This window comes from Mastacembelus armatus, chromosome 2 (genome assembly GCF_900324485.2).
Source record: "Mastacembelus armatus chromosome 2, fMasArm1.2, whole genome shotgun sequence".
Classification (NCBI taxonomy): domain Eukaryota; kingdom Metazoa; phylum Chordata; class Actinopteri; order Synbranchiformes; family Mastacembelidae; genus Mastacembelus; species Mastacembelus armatus.
The window spans coordinates 586,756-602,980 of NC_046634.1; the positions used below are offsets into that span (position 1 = coordinate 586,756).

Genomic DNA, 16,225 nt, shown 5'->3' on the forward strand with positions numbered 1-16,225 from the left:
AGTAACAGCAAGAGCAGCTACCATATTCAGTGTGCAGTGTGTTTTATTGATAGAAAACGCAGCTGGACACACAAACCACATTTACAGACAGGATATTATCTTTTTACTCCGACCCCCAACCAGAGAACACTATTATTTAAATGTTCATGACACTTTTTATGACATTGTTTTTTTGTTTTTTTTTTGTTATTAGGGTCTGATCCACAGCAGATGTCTGATCGCTTTGATTTCCCTCCGAGTTTTATCAAACACTCCATAAAACCCGACTGGAGTTATGAAACGGAGTTCCAGCCGAGGCTGCTGAATGAGTCGCGTGGCGCTGTGAGGTTATACCGATGTATATTTCATGAGGAGGACACCGTCTGAGGCCATCCTGCGGGTTTTGCTGCTTCTAACACTCGCTCCGTCTCTCTCTCTCTCTCTCTCTCTCACAGACACACACTCCAGGTCAGATGAAAGGCATCCACAGCCTGAAGCCTGTGCCCCCAGCTCCCACAGCAGAATTAGGGCAGTGTGCGCGTGTGACGGGGGGGAGGGGTGCGCGGATGCCTGTGAGTCGCAGTTACACAAAACAACAAATAAAAGACTTGATCAAAACTCCTGGCCCTCTGGGCTTTCAGTCATGCAGGGAGAAACTGTTTGAATGCCGTGTCTAAAAGAAACTCCGCTGCACAGCAAGCATCTAATAAGACTGAAAATATCTTTCTTTTGACTCCGAAGTAAAGTAGAGGTTCACGGTAGTTTGTTTTCTCTGATCTTGTTCGTATTTGCATTTGATTCAGTTTTGTATCTGCGTGTGTTTGTTGATTGCACAGATCCCGGGACACAGAGCCAGAGTGGGACCAGTTATTTTAAGGTTTTTCGGGAAAACCCACCGTCTGTTAAGTTTTATGTCCAGGAGGTGTAGAAGTTTGGAGACTAAATCAAGAGGCTCAACTATGGAGATGGACGTCCTGCGGTTGATTCTCACAGCCCAGTCTGCAGCTCCGCAGCTAAAAGCGGTAATCCTGCAACACCTCACTTCCTGTGCCAGGGGCCATCTCAAAGTGGGTCAAGTGAAATTTACAAGCGGCATCACAGAACGGAAAATAACGCGGCAACCACACAACAAATACACATATTCAGTGGTATTCAGGGTCAAATCCTCCAAGGTGGACAAATTACAGAAACCTCTACACCCAGACTGAATCCTGTCGTTGCCAGGTTCATTATTAAAAACACCTTTTAGAGCAGATGTCTGGTTTTTGCCAGTGAACCCAAACTCGTGCCTTCATGCTCTACCGGGAAAAGATGGAATAAGGCCCGTCTCTGTGTGAGAGTGAAGCACAGCCCAAGGAAAGGATCAGAACACCTAATGGTGCAAGGGGGAAGAAAACAACTTCATCATTTCTCCTGAGTGGCGGAGGTTGTGAATTGATGGCTTTGCCACGTCGAAGCTTCAGCTCGCTCCCTGTAAACTGTAAATAATTCATGTTGCGCCTCAGCTGATTCCATCTCGCAGCAACTCTTTCTTTGCCGTTCCTGCGGTAGAGCTTCGGGTGATCCGGCAGCAACCTGGGCGTGAATTTATGAAGCATCTGTGAAGCTTTAAAATGTAATGATCTTACGGGTCCACCCAAACGCTCAGGAATCATCTATCTGGTGAGCCAGTATCCAGGGCCGGACCTACAGGGAGCAAACGGGGGGGGGGGGGGGCTGCCCTCCCACCACAGATCCCACACTGGTTTTGTTCCTTTTCTCTTAAGATTAAAAATGTCTGGGAAGTGTTTATTAATATAATATAATAATATTCCACCTTCTTATGCCACTCTACCAAAACCTTTTGCCACCCTATGTACAAATTTCTAGATCCGCCACTGCCAGTATCCAATGGAACATCTGGATGGCTTGTCTTGAGTTTGGTACAGATGTGGAAAGACCATCTGCTCAAACACTGCACTTCTGAAATACATGTGCCAATAAAATCTGTCCCCGTCATATACTAATAAACATTGCAGGCGGGGCTGGTATATTGTGGTAGCAGTGTGTCAGAAATATCAATAGCTCATAATTATCCTCTACGGCCAGCGACCTGTTAATCGGTGGCCAAGACCCGACAACGACATGGATGGATATGGTTTGTCTTGTTCGAAGTTCAGCCGAGTGTGTTTTTATTCGTGCGCGTGGGTGCACACGCATGTGATCGCAGCCCTCCCAGGCACGTGGTTTACAGTCCCATCTGCTCGACACCTCAGCCGGTGGGGGACGAAGCAGCTGATGAAGAGGATGGGAAATTAAGAAATGAGTCGAACCGTTTGTCAAAGTGAGCGGGGTTTTTTTTTTTTTTTTTTTTTTTTTTGGTTGGTTTTTTTAAGAGCCTTGGGATTTTGGCACGCAATTTAGTGCATCCTGCACCTGCTGTACATTTAGTCACTGATGGCCCTTGTGGTGGTTGTGAATGTATTTGTATGATACACGTCGCTGTAATTCCAGTAGTAACAAAATACGACTTGTTTTTAAAGCTGTAACTGTGAAGTGTGCTCCGGAGTCTCTCTGGCAAAAGCACCCGGTAATGCAGCAGAGTCGATACCCAGTGTCTAACGAGTGGGCTCCAACAACACTCGCCTGGATTTATGTGAGGGGAAACGCACAGATCAATGAGTCCAAGGTTCTCATCAGTGCTTTGGCTCACTCTGCTGGCCAAGGACTCACATAATGACCAAAAGGCTCAACAGACCGAGGCGATCTTTGCGGTCCCAGCTCTAAACAAAAGCTGCGTCACCTGGAGGACATGCTAAACGATGAGGATGAGGGTCGGTCTCCGCAGCCACCCAGCCCCACCCCCTTCCTCTCCTCCGCCGCGGCGCTACAGAGACTGGACGCGAATTCAGACTGGCAGAGGTCACCATTCATCCGCACAGCACGTTACCTCCAGCCTGACCACCAGTGGTTCCTATTAAAAATCAGTGCACGCCTTATTAGTAAGCTGGTACATGCACTGTAGGGGGATGAGTCATTTCTGTATAATTCCTGAACTGAGTCTTTTTTCACCCCTTGACAGCTGAGTTAATCATCTTTGGCAGCATGTTGCACAATCACAGGGAATCATATTAGTTATTCCTGATATCTGATCCGGCTTTGGTGCAGCCTAACGCTAAAAAAAGAACAGTTCCAGGATCGCCACAGTTAATACTCTCTGCTGTAGAGCCATGGTGCAGTCGGTAATAAGGAATCCTTAATAACCTTTAGTTATGGCCGTGACATTACACTGTGCCGCATGCTGCTGCCATCATTCCCATGGATGGATGGAGTCGCCACAATGTGGTCTCTGAGCTTTATATGGAAAAGCTGCAACTTCCACCTCGGCACAGTTTCGTATACAAATAAATAAAGAGTGTGATCACTAAGTGTTCTATCAAATTTGACGCCTATCAAGACGCTTATGTACATTTGATGCCCACGCACAGGGCAAATCATCAGCGTCTGCCTGTATGAGGCACACGCCGTCAAATTAAAGTGGAAATTATTTTTCTATTTCAAGGTCTTGCTCGTTGCGGTTCATCGTCGCATTTCTCTCCCCTGCTTTGTCCTTGTTCGCACTTTCAGCAGAGAAATAAACACAAGCACACAATGTCATATAATCGATAAAATCATATCCGCAGAGAGCTAAAATATGACAAGAGCTGGCACCCACAAGTGTCAAACAGATATTTTGTTTTATTGGTAAATAAAAATACTCAAGATTCGATGGTTACATTAAAATAATGCATAGTAGGAGCAATATGTCAGTATGGATTTTTACTAAAAAGTGACTATGATGTCATTGTGCGACATAACAGAAAGTAGAACTATGATAAAGTTCCTCGTGATCGTTTATCCAGCACATTATGTTCATGTGTTTCTCATGATTCCCTGGTGGTTCCTGTGAGAGGCTTTTATTTTGATACACTTCCGTAAGATATGCTCGCCTTTGTTTTCTCATTGTGCTTTAATATTCACCTGTTGTTCACAATGTTGTGCCAAGATGAGTTTTATACGCAATATATGGGGCCTGAGTGGTTAGCACTGTTGCCTCACCGCAAGAAGGTTCCTGGTTTGAAACCTGTCAGGAGCCTTTCTGTGTGGAGTTTCCATGTTCTCCCCTGTGCTTGTGTGGGTTTACTCCAGGTACTCTGGGTTCCTCCCACAGTCCAAAAACATGTATGTCAGGTTGATTGGTGACTCTAAATTGCCCATAGGAGTGAGTGTGAGTGTGTGAGGTTGTTTGTCTCTATGTGGCCCTGTGATGGACTGGTGACCTGTCCAGGGTGGATCCCTACCTTTCACCCAGAGAGAGCTGGGATAGGCTCCAGCAGATCCCTGTGACCCTAATTAAGAATAAGCGGGTGTAGATGATGGATGGGTTCTGTTTTGACATTTTTAAATAGTTTAAGCATTACTTGCAAAAAGATTTGCATTACTTGGGACATTACGGGGACAACTTGTTGTTGTTGTTTTTAAAGTCTTTTATTACTCTGGAAAAATCTTGAAATGGTTATAAATCCTAAGTAAACATTTTTTGTTTGTTTGTTTGTTTGTTTTTTACACTGAAGGTTGAGCTATTCTCTATCCGAATGGACTCCCTGCACAGTGCGACCGTGTGCCGCTGCCTCCTCCTCCTCCTCCAACCTCTGTCATTTTGCAGGCAAGTGATTCAGATGATACTCCGTCAGGGAGATCCACTACACCCGGGGCCTCATTAACATACCCGGAGCAAATCTAGCTGCTCCTCACACGCTGATTTGTACAACAACGCCTGCTGTATATTCATTATGTGGCTGAAAAAGAGCACAGGCAGTGTTTTGTGTGTGTGTGTGTGTGTGTGTGAGGAGCAATCATGCACAATCACTGCTGAGTGTTGAACATGTAGAAAAAGCAGTCACGCTTCTCACCACCCAATCCCCAGGGGGGTTGCTTAAACCCCATTTTGTTTGCGCACCAACTCAAGAGTAATGGAGGTAGAGTTAGAGTGCAGAGGGTTGGTTTCTCATGGCTTCACTTCCCCCCCTGCAGGAATACAGCCGTGGTTACACTATCGTTATAAATTCTCTCTGCGGTCAAAGGTCACCCCTGGATGCTGAAAAAGGAACAAAAAAATTTTTTTAAATGAGGAAGCGGGAAACAAAAGCGAGGTAATGGCAGATTAAAAACAGCGTGCGCGCAAGGTATGCCCTGCTCGTATTGACGTGGAATTCATCTTTAATTAAAAAAAAAAAAGATCTTTGTACAGGGTCTCTAGAGGTTTTTACGAAAGGCCGGGCACACATACAGTACAAGATGCGTTTCCAGTGGGCACCGACAACCACAATGAATAAATAGACAGTATATACAGCATTTACATAGTACAGGGGAGCTGCATAGAGGTCACAAAGACAGCTCACATTTTGCATGCAATTCCAACAAAAGGGCATTAGGTCTGGGTAAATGAAACATCTGGGTTTTGGAACCAAATTTCGGGAGGTGTAATTGTCTTAACCATACTGCGCCTTACGGCTAATTAAACTGGTATAGCTACATGCCATTACAGTTCACATCTACTTATGACACAGCGAGGACTGAGGTTTTATATCTCACAGGGGAAATACAAGTTCTGTAAGTGGGTCAAGTTGCTGTTGTTTTCAAAACTGGAGTCCTCACAAGGGCATGTTGGATTTTTTGATTTTGTATTGCTGATGATTGGCAGCCCCCTAAAGTATGGGTAAAACTGTTGGGGATTTGTGCTGTAGGTTAATGCCACAATAACAGCCCAGTCCACTGTAAGACTCAAACTTCATCTCAGTGACGGAGCTGGTGAGGCCGCTCTTGTCGTTAGTCATCACTGCCCTGCGGATTCCTTCACTCTGAGGTTGGGATACTGGGATCTTGCATATTGATTGGCTGCCTTTGGCTCACTGCCTCTCAGTGATTGGCTGTTTATGGTGTTGCTTCCTTAGCCTGGAACCTGGGTACAAGAAACGTAAGATGGCCACACCAAAGCTGTTACTGTTCTATTTTGTTTTTGCAACTAGAAACCAAGCAAGGACGTGTCATCGGCTTTCTCTCTTTTCTTACCGGTGTGTTGGTACCCCGGTGTCTGGAAGGTTCGGCTGGTTGCGGGTCCTACTGCCTCCGCTGTGATCACTTGGACCTCCAGCCTGTACAGACTGGCGGGGTGCAGGCCCGCCACCACCAGAACATTACCGTCCTGAGAGAGAAAAGGGTAAACACAAGATGTTCAAGCAAGTTGTGTAAAACTGTAAATATTTTAGAGTTCTAGGAGTTTCTACCAGTACTGACTGGGGGTAAGATCTGGGACTGGGAGATGAGACTGGGAGGCAGCTTGTTGTTGCTGTGGCGGTTAGTGGGGATGACCTCCACCCAGGTCACCTGGTAACCAGTCAGCAGTGAGAGGGGTGGGGGCTTGGACAAATCCCAGCTAAAAATTGCCGTCACATTGCCGCCCCAGACCTTGAAAGATGCTGTTAGGTTGGCTGCCTTCGTCGGGGTCTTCTGAGGTGGCACAGCTGGAAGAAGCACACCCGGGGGGTGAGGGTGGGGGTGTTAAATGAACACGGATTAAATAAAACACTTTGCATTGGCATCACCACATGATGTTATCTCACCTGTTTCTCCAGAACAGGGGATGGGTTTTGGACTCTTGGACTGGATGGTGGCACAGGACGGAGTGAAGAAGGTGGTTCTCTCTGCCAGAGGTCGGCTCTTTTTACTGATTGGCTGCAGGAGGACTCTGTACTTACAGGAGAAGAGCAAACCCTGCAGGCTGACAAAGCTCTCCTAGGTCAGACCAAAGACACACAACGATCACGCTGACACCCAGAACACCTAACCTCAGATTATTTTATGTCACTTTACATTCATGCTGCACCTGACAGTAGTTCACCTTTGTGCTGATCTTCTCTGTGGGCCTGGTCTGGTTGTGTCCACAATATTCTGGTCCCCATTGGATTCTGTAGAATTCAAGCGAAGGATCTACACAAACCACATTAGCTTACAACACTGCCCTGAAACACATTCTGTCCATTGCAGATAGGACACAAATTCTTAGTGAAGTGGTACTCGCACCTGTGCTGGCCTCCCAGTAAACGTGAACCCGGAGCTGCCCATCTTGGTAGAAAGGTGTCCCAACATCCAGAACATCACCTGCAGGGTTTCTTGAAGCAGCAGCAGTGGCTTTAAAGCAGACAAAGTACAGATGACCTCCATAAGTGGGAAATGGTCTCTTGACTGTCTGCTACAGTTGAATCAGCTAATATAAAGTACTAAGTGGTTTTGTGTAAAGACGTACAACGCTGTGTGGTGAAGTGGAGAACAGCTCGGGGTCCTTTGAGTTGAGTTTGTTCCCAGTAGGAAATAGCCTGGACCTCCACGGTGTAGCTCCTGTTCGACCGCATGCTGTCCAGCTCCACCTGGCTCTGCGCACACACACACACACACACACACACACATATACCAAGATAATAAAGGAATGCTAATTTCCACGTTCAATGCCAGATATTAGAAAATGAACGCAATACTTTTTTTTTTTTTTTTCCATTAGTCCACACCTCTCTGACCATCCTCCTCCTCTTGGTCAGGGATGAAGCAGACGTCTGTCCGGCCGCGGTCCAGCTCCAGGTGACTTTGTAATGGTGGACCGGGACATCCAGGTCAGCGGACATACTCCACCGGATTGTGGTCGACACCGCCCTGCCGGGGCCAAAGCTTATATTGGCCACTCTCAGCTCAGTGGGAGCTGGAGGACTGGAGGGGTCTGAGGGTGAGGGTGAGGGTTAGTATTTGTCAGGGGGGGGACATTTGCAATTTTCTGACAAAACAACTTTTTCTGACTCTCTCTCTCTTATGCGTCTGACCTCTGCTGGAGTGGATGTGTCTGCTGGGCGTGGTGAAACCTCTGGTCCCGTGGGTGTTGACAGCCGCCACTCTGAACTGGTACCAGCGCCCAGGCCGAATGTCGTGGAGCCTCGCCGCCTGCTCCGTGCTCTGTGAAGGATCAGTGTGGGATTAAAGAAAACGCAAGTTGCCGCCTTGTCTGTGCCTGTGTGTGAGCCCTGTGACAGACTGGTGACCTGTTCAGGGTGAATCCCCTCCTCCAATCCAGGGTAAGCTGATGGATGGATGGATGGATATTGTAGCTGGCAGAAATCTATATCCCACAATCTAAAAATTTACTGTGGGGTGATGGGGTCTAGGACATTAATGACTAGATGTTGTGTTTAATTCCATCCACAGGCAAGTGAGATCTCCTCGGTTCATCAGTGCAGCATAACTACCTTTGCCCTCAATTGAAATACTCATTAAAAAGCAATAGCTGTAAAGCTGTGCACCTTTTAAAAGCACAATCGCTGACAGTGGTAACAGTGCTGTCAGCAGACACTTTTAACAGATAGGAGCTAATGGTCTTCAAGAGCAAAACCCGGGAGTCATAAATCAGGCCTGACACGCTCATTGTTTTTAGTCAGAGATGTGCGAGTGCACGAACACGTTCCCTGGATTTGATCTCACCGTTCAGAGAGCTCACCTGCGCAACCACCTCCCAGGAGGTGGCGGTGTCCTCGCTAGGCTGGATGCCATAGTTCCACCTCCTCTGCAGGACGTAAACCACGGGCTCAGCTGAGACATTAAAGCGGGAGGACCAGCGCACCTCCAGCTGACCAGAGGAGAGTTCCTCGAAACCCAGCTCCTTCCTCGGCTTCAGAGGAGTACCTGAGGGAGACGGACATTATTCTGTCAACAAGCAACAGACCATTAATCACACCAGCTCTACCTACCCCTGTAGTGGTCTTTGGGAGACTGGCAGGTGTGGCCACAGCCGTTGGTGCAGCACTTCCTCTGAGCGGAGCATTCCCAGTCATGATCGCAGCTCTCCACGCAGGCCGCCGCAAAACCACTGGCCCTCTCCGGCGGGGGGCAGCTGCCCTGCTTCACCGCCAGCACCGACTGAAGGAACTCGCAGCTCGTCACACACTCCCAGTGCTTCTTGGGAAACGCCCGCTAGATATGTTGGCGGGAGATGGACAAAAGAAATGATGCATTCATACAACAATCCTGAAAATTGGAGTGAAATCTAGTGAGATTTCTTTTTGAACTGTTCATTGTCTCACCCCAGTTGATTTTTATGTCGTACCTCACACAGCTCCCTGCAATTGCTCTTCCTCTTCATCTCCCAGGAATCTTTGCAGGGCTCCAGGCACTGTGGAAGCGAGAGCAACAACACAGACTGCAAGATCTGAAGAAGTACATTTGGAAGATTCAACAGGAAGTCATAAGACTGAATTCCCAACAAACATAGACAAATTATGAGACAATAGTATTTAACTGTTTTTTGAAGGAAGTCTGATTGAGTAGAAAGGCCCGGGAGTCCTTTTGCCACCTTATCCGGTATCAGGCAAAGCTAATGAATGTTGTCTGGGCTGTTTCTGGAGCATATCGCCAATTAACAGCGTCGTCCTCTCTGCCATAAAGCTGAACCCCGCACTAGCAAGCAGAGGCAGCCCCGAGGGAGCGAGTGCACGCCGCTGCTAATTTCACGCCGTGGTGAGAAACAGCAGGGAGGAGATCAACTTACGGTGGCGCGAGGACACGGAAGGTCATCCAAAAGTTAGAGTTGAAAGTTGTTTCCTGCAGCAGCACCAAAAGTCTTTAACCTCATGACTAATAATAAATAAATGTTTAAATGTTGAGAGTTAACTAAAGGTGTGGTGGCTTCATAAGACCTGGCAAGGACTGGGTTTTCTCATCACCCTGAGGTGTGTTGTCTCATTAAAAAACAAGCTCATTATTAACAGCTGTTGAGAGCATGCACATACTCATACGTGCACGGTACGTGCGTGGAATATAATAGTTACTGTGGATCCGTATGTAGGAAAGGGGCCCTCTTAAATCCGGATTATGTTGCTTGGTTTTAAGTGCAGAAGATCCCACTGAGTTCTCCTGGGCCCCCTCCTCCGATACCCCTCTTTCACTGGCCCCCATTCCACTTACATGTGCAAAGTCAGGCATTACAGGGTTCAGATGGGGAATCCAACATTTATAGTCTTAAAACGAGGCTTTTGCACACTGATGTGATAGCGTAGAGGAGGGAAAGAAAAAGTTACTGCCAAATGGACTCCACGGTGCACGTGGCGCCTCGCTCCCCCTGCCAAGAGATGAAGAATGTCTCGAGGCATGTCTGATAGCCCTGTCCCAGCCCTGCCATCTCCTATCTCCCCTCCCCGGTCTCTGCAGGAGGACCCGTCCTCTAATCCGGACTGACGTTCCTACTCCCGTGCTAAACCCATTGTACCTCGGCGTCAGTTAGTTTTCCGCCCCATTTCAAACTCAAATCAAGCATTCTGTTTTCACTATACTGCAAATAAAGCTGACTGGGGGGAACTTTGTCATGGGCTTGAGAGAGATTTGTGAATGCACCTAAAGTCCACACTAGTAGAAAAGACAGTAGAGGTGCTTTTGTCTAACCTCCAGAGTTTAGTGCTAAATTAGAATCTATTTGGGATCCGAGCTGTTCCTTATGTTAGCAGAACATGACTTGTGTGTAGTTGGCTGCACTGTGAAGCTGTGTGTGTGTGTGTGTGTGTGTGTGTGTGTGTGTGTGTTTTTGGTGATGCGTGCCCACCGCTCCTCCGTGACCAACCAGAGATAATGGAGCCAACAACTTCTCTGCTGACCGTGCTAAATGCTGTCCTTTTGGCGCTGGACGCTGGTTTGATCTGCTGCCCGGACGAACCCCTCAGAGGGGACAAAGACCCAGTCTTTGTCTTCTGGTTTCCTTTTTCAACAACTTTCTCCGTCTTTGAATGCATTCCAGAGCTTTAAACACCCTCAGACTAGAGCTCGGCTTTTCCCCAAGGAACAAACTCTGAGCAAGTGCTTTCAGAGTTGGAGGAGAGGAGGAGTGAAAGAAAAAGATGTCTGGCTCTCAGCCAAACATCACAACAAGGTTGTAGGGACTGTTGAAGGCCACTAAGGCCATTACACCAAGCTCGATGCCATCTGTGTAGGCTGTGAACAGTGCACGCCCCTTTGTGGCTCCAGTGCTACAGTAGTGCCATCTTAAACTCTTTTTTCTTTATTTTAAAGAACTGATTGGAACTGGACTGTGTGGGAGGGTGCTGCTGCTCAGCACTGGCCGTCTGCCTGGAGGAGATAGCAACAGAAGGATTAACAAGCACTCATTATCAGCAGGGTCTGTGCGGAGGACGTGGAGGCCGAGTGGTCTCGGGTCCCAGTCGAGTTTCCGCTCTGAAATTCAGGAAGAACCCGAGACGTACTGTCATAGCAGTGTGTCTGGGCGAAGCCAGCCGGATGAAAGAGCTGCGAGCTCAGTGGTGATACTTCAGGGGACACCTGCCATCGCAGAGCGGCTCCGACAGATTTTACAGCTCTGCTGCTACATGTTGATGCAAACTTAAGCTCCCAGAGGACCAATGCAGGTCTGGAGTAAATCGCACCTGGTGATATCCTTCAGAGTTAAGCATTAATTTCACGTCACGCTGTGAGAGCATCTCCCCAGCATCCCCCCCCCCGGCTGCAGGCCTGTGTCCCGCCCCCTGCTATTCCCCCAAACACTCTTTTTCTTTATCTCAACTGTGTACTCCACATATTTTACTTGAAGAGACAAGGAGGAGGGTGATTGGCTAAGTAAATTTGAGGAAATGCTAACTCCCACTAAAGCTCTGATCTTTTTTTTTTTTCCTATGTGGGTGCATGAACCAAGGAGTGTGATGTGAATTTCAGGGGAAGTTTTACGATTTGAACATAATATCGTGGGGGGGGGGGGGGGGGGGGGGGGGAAGCTTGTCGAGCGTGTATTCCATCCTCTGCTGTCTGCCACTTTCACGGGAAACTGCTGCTGTGTGATGTATGGGGCATCAGAGAATAAAAAGCCAAGCTCGGTGATGAATGGTGGTTGCCGAGAAAGCGGCTAATAACCACTCCAGCGTACGACGCGTGCAATGCGCCGCCGCGTGCAGCACCCGTGCACACCCGTTGGCACTGCGGCTCCTATGCAGCTTGATTTATCCGCGTGGCACACGTGCACCACGTGCATCCACGCACACACACACACACACACACACACGGGTAGAGTGATTTATTACACTGGAGAACACCAGCAGTCCCACGACTTCCACTCTTTAGTCTGATCAGATCATATAAAAACTGCTGCAGCCATTTAAAGCTGTATACAAAGTGCAGCGGCTTCTACTTTGGACTGTGTTTTAATACTCTCAAAGTGTATACTTTTAGAAAGTGCGCTGAAAACCTCAGATCACCTCCTTAAAATCCATCCACGCAACCATTATCTCAGGTTATTCCTTATTAGGGTCACAGGGATCTGCTGGAGCCTATTCCAGCAGTGCACCCCTGGACAGGTCACCAGTCCATCCCAGGGCCACATAGAGACAAACAACCTCACACACTCACACTCACTCCTATGGGCAATTTAGAGTCACCAATCAACCTGACATACATGTTTTTGGACTGTGGGAGGAAACTGGAGTACCTGGAGTAAACCAAGCAACTTTTGAACTCCACACAGAAAGGCCCCTGCCAGGTTGCGAACCCAAAGCCACTCTCGTTAAAATCCGTGTTATAAAATGCAGGTATGCAAACACTAAGGCCGGTGAGGACTACACTTTGCTGGTCGTTATAGCAACGCAGCACCCATTCCTTGGTGACTTTTTCAGGTGATTTTTTTTTTTTTTTTAAAGGGGATGCTGTGGTGACCTACCTTCGAGCACTGTCTGTGGTGACGACACCAGGCCAAGGATCCATTATTCTGCAGAGGAGAATGAAAAGAGAAGTTGGTCTAATTGAATGAAGTCCAGGGGAAGAGGTTTTTAATTCCTTAATTACAGGTTAAGCTGTTAGATCTCAGAGGTTGGTGAGATACAGTAATTACAGTTTGTCGAGAGAACGTCACAGAGCTCAAGAGATCCGCACTTTGTATGACACAACTGTAATTTTTTCCACATAAAGACAAATTGCTGTTTTTCCCTCTCTTCTAGTTCGGGAAACTCTGTCCACCTCCGGCTTCCCCGCTGAGGCAAATAATGAGCTCAGATTCAAGATCACCATTTGGGCTTGTAGGGGGAATATTTTCAGCAGAGGATTAATCCACATTTGGTGCTAATGCAAAAAGGTGTAGATCTTGGACTGAGCTTCGATTAGTGTTTTGCATACATTAGACCTTTTACTGCTGGTGAAAATACCGAGAGCCATAATCATAAATAACCCCTGAGGTGGAAGCATCGAGGGATTACAGACTGTTGTGGGTGTTTTCTGACAGCTGAGAGCATGTGGCCTTTCAAACCCTGACATTTGTGCTGTCAATAAATAAACAGAGCATGATTGATGGAGAGCTGAGTCCAAAGTGTCTCCTCCGGGGTTAGTTACACTGCTCGGACCATCCAGTAGCTGACCGGGACGCCGGGTCATTCGCTACCAGCTAATATACCACAGAGATGACTCGATCAGTGGTTGTAAAGATCACCAGAGAGGCCTAAATGTGCAAGGTAAACAAGGTAATATCAATTCCCACAATGCACTGCGTAGCTATTAGTTCGCAGATGTATCTGGTAATGATGATGGGAATGGTGCTATAAGAAACCCTTAAGGGCATTTTTAGCTTTAAGGGGCCTGTCTGATAACTTGTGTGACAACTGGTTTTCTGAACAGTAACATACCAGGGGTGGATTGGGGGGCACTGAACTGTGGCACCTCCAGAAATGTGGGGTTTTCCTGCCGCAGCCCAACAATGGTTGTAAAACAACGTTCCGGGGCCCTGCCCAGCTTTGGGGGCCTCTGCTGCTTCTCACTGTACAGTCACAGCTTTTGAGTGGACCAACGCAATAAAACCTAGCAGCAACAGAGGCGTAGTGTTTCAGATGATCTACGACGGAGAGACGATCCCGGTCGTGGCCTAACCCCCCGGACACCAAGAACACCGCCACTACCCGTGCCCTGAGGTCATGGAGCTGCCAATGACATGACATCAGTGGCGCACAAACTCATCAATGTCCCACTTCTGGGAACCAAAAAGTCCAAAAAAAAAACTGTGATGGTTGGAGCCAAAGTCAGAATAAGAGTCCTAATTTTATTAAATATATATATAATTTCTTTTTTTAGTCACGGGGGTCTCCTCTAGTTAAGATCGGTCTACAATTAAAGTGGTTATTATTGTTATTATTAATATGCGCGCGGGGCTGTGGGAGGAGTCCTTACCTGCAGCGGCGTGGAGAGCGCCGTCACGCTGTGCAGACTGAGGCACCGCGACGCGCACCTCGCCCTGGCGACGCTCGCTGACCAGGATTCCCCAACATCCTCATCATCAACTACAACATCGTCGTCATAAGCAGGAGCGTTGGCGCGCTGCCTCCCGGCGCACACGCCGGTGCCCAGGAGGAAAATAATCCACAGATGCGCGCTGGTCATCACCGCCGATGTTGCTGCGGCGGCAGTGAAACACGAGGATGCGGCGGGGAGTGATGTGATGGAAGTCCAGCTAAACTAGATATTATATAGCCAAGGGAGGAGCTATAAGATTCTAGGCGTACACGGTCAGGGCCAGGATACTGGATAGATCCCAGGACACCTGATGTGATAAACCAGCAAAATATGAAAAGCAGAGCCCCAAGTGTCGTAAACTTTCAGCTGTGGGTGTGGGAGAACTTTCAAATGGGAGGTGATGTGTCATTGATTACTTTTTAAATAAAGCTGAATTTTGTTTAAAGCTGTTTCCTCTTGTGATTTTTTTAATGTCTTTTCTTGATGAGAGGAAAAATGAACCTGGATTTTCCAGTGTTTATATTTAGTGATGGTGCCAGATGTTGGAGCAGCTCACACCTCTGGCTGGTGGTGGAAATGTTTTAGTGAACTTTTGATTTTACACACAGGTGGAAGTAGGGAAGCAGGGAATCCCAGTTGTGATGCTGACTGGTTGCTGTTTTTTTTTTTTGACAGACTCCTCTATTAAGGTAACCACAAACACATCTCTGTCGATTTTCCTTGCCCAGGGAAAGGAGAGAGCGTGACGTTTAGGAAACTCTGAAGAGATCCTCCTCATGGTTGGCACAACCGGATCAGTAGAGCAGGTTCGAGTCTTTTTCTTTTTTTTTTTTTTTGCAGCTGCTAGGAGTATTCCTAAAATAGTGGGTGTCTCTAGCCCAGATCTGTGGGGAGCTGATGCCCTGGTGGTCCACCTATTACCTCCCAGCTCCCTACATGCTGAGGGCCTTCGCTTATTGGTTCCCCTATAAAAAACTAAATGCTGTTATAGTGAAAGAGGGACTTATAAATTTTCAGCACATCATTGACCCAAATCCTGGAACTCCCTTTTTTTATATTTCTGTAAAATAAATCTTAAAAAACTGTGGGAAATAGGGACTGGCAACCTGTCCAGGATGTACCCCTGTACTGGTACTACCCAGGGTACTGGCCAAAAATAAGAGGACTATCTGTGAACTAAATCAGTGGTATTCAGGTCTGTTGTGGATTTCCCATCACATGTTTTCAATTTGCTTCCTGCTCATGTTTGTTTAGAATCACGCGTGCTGGTGGAATCCCAAATTTCAGTGTGGGGTCCTCCAGGTTCCGCACGGACAGCCCAGTGGTGTTTCCACATTGCTCGCAGGCACTTGTTACTGAAGGGAAGCCCTGTTTAATGGGGTACACCTCATAAAGAAGGAGGTTAGTCCCCCCCCCCCCCGTTGTTTTACTTTGTGGGTGCTGGGGAGGAGGGAGCAGCTTGTATATACTGTGCAGTTGCAGGACTATGCGATGGACTGGTTGCATGTGAAGAAGTAGCCTGGGGTTACTGTTTAATATGGAAATACAAGTATACACTGTTCAAGGATCTTTGACTTTAAAATAAAATATGTGTATAACACCACTACCACCCCCCAGCTGTTTCATGTAGCCCCTTCTGTGGCCATTCGCAGTCCATATGGAATATGTAGTCCCTCCAGCTCTGCCTCTGGGTCTTTCCCCACTGGATGTGTCCTGAATACTGCACAGAGAGGTTCAGCACTCAGAAGAAGATGGTCTATCTTTATATATTCAGGACATTTTGAACATCCATGCCCTTTACCCCCCCACCACACACACTGAAGAAGATTCAATTATGGATTTAGTGTCTGTATGTGATGCCAGGATCAGGACTCTCTCTCTGGGGCCCAAACCACCAGTTGGATGAGTCCTCATTCTCCTTGTC

At 47.4% G+C, this 16,225-nt stretch overlaps 1 protein-coding gene across 1 annotated transcript; it reads right to left on the reverse strand.

Moving 5' to 3' along the window:
* Positions 1-5,261: 5,261 nt before the first annotated feature.
* anos1a (anosmin 1a) lies at positions 5,262-15,079 on the reverse strand. Its single transcript, XM_026301831.2, has 15 exons — positions 15,026-15,079; positions 14,239-14,523; positions 12,746-12,793; positions 9,143-9,208; positions 8,787-9,009; positions 8,537-8,721; positions 7,869-7,998; positions 7,563-7,768; positions 7,304-7,430; positions 7,081-7,188; positions 6,899-6,987; positions 6,621-6,792; positions 6,295-6,521; positions 6,070-6,202; positions 5,262-5,959 (listed from the first exon to the last, which is right to left on the reverse strand). Exons 1-15 carry the CDS (start codon positions 15,077-15,079, stop codon positions 5,907-5,909), a joined length of 2,106 nt encoding a protein of 701 aa, XP_026157616.2. The 3' UTR covers positions 5,262-5,906.
* Between the last annotated feature and the right edge of the window lie 1,146 nt (positions 15,080-16,225).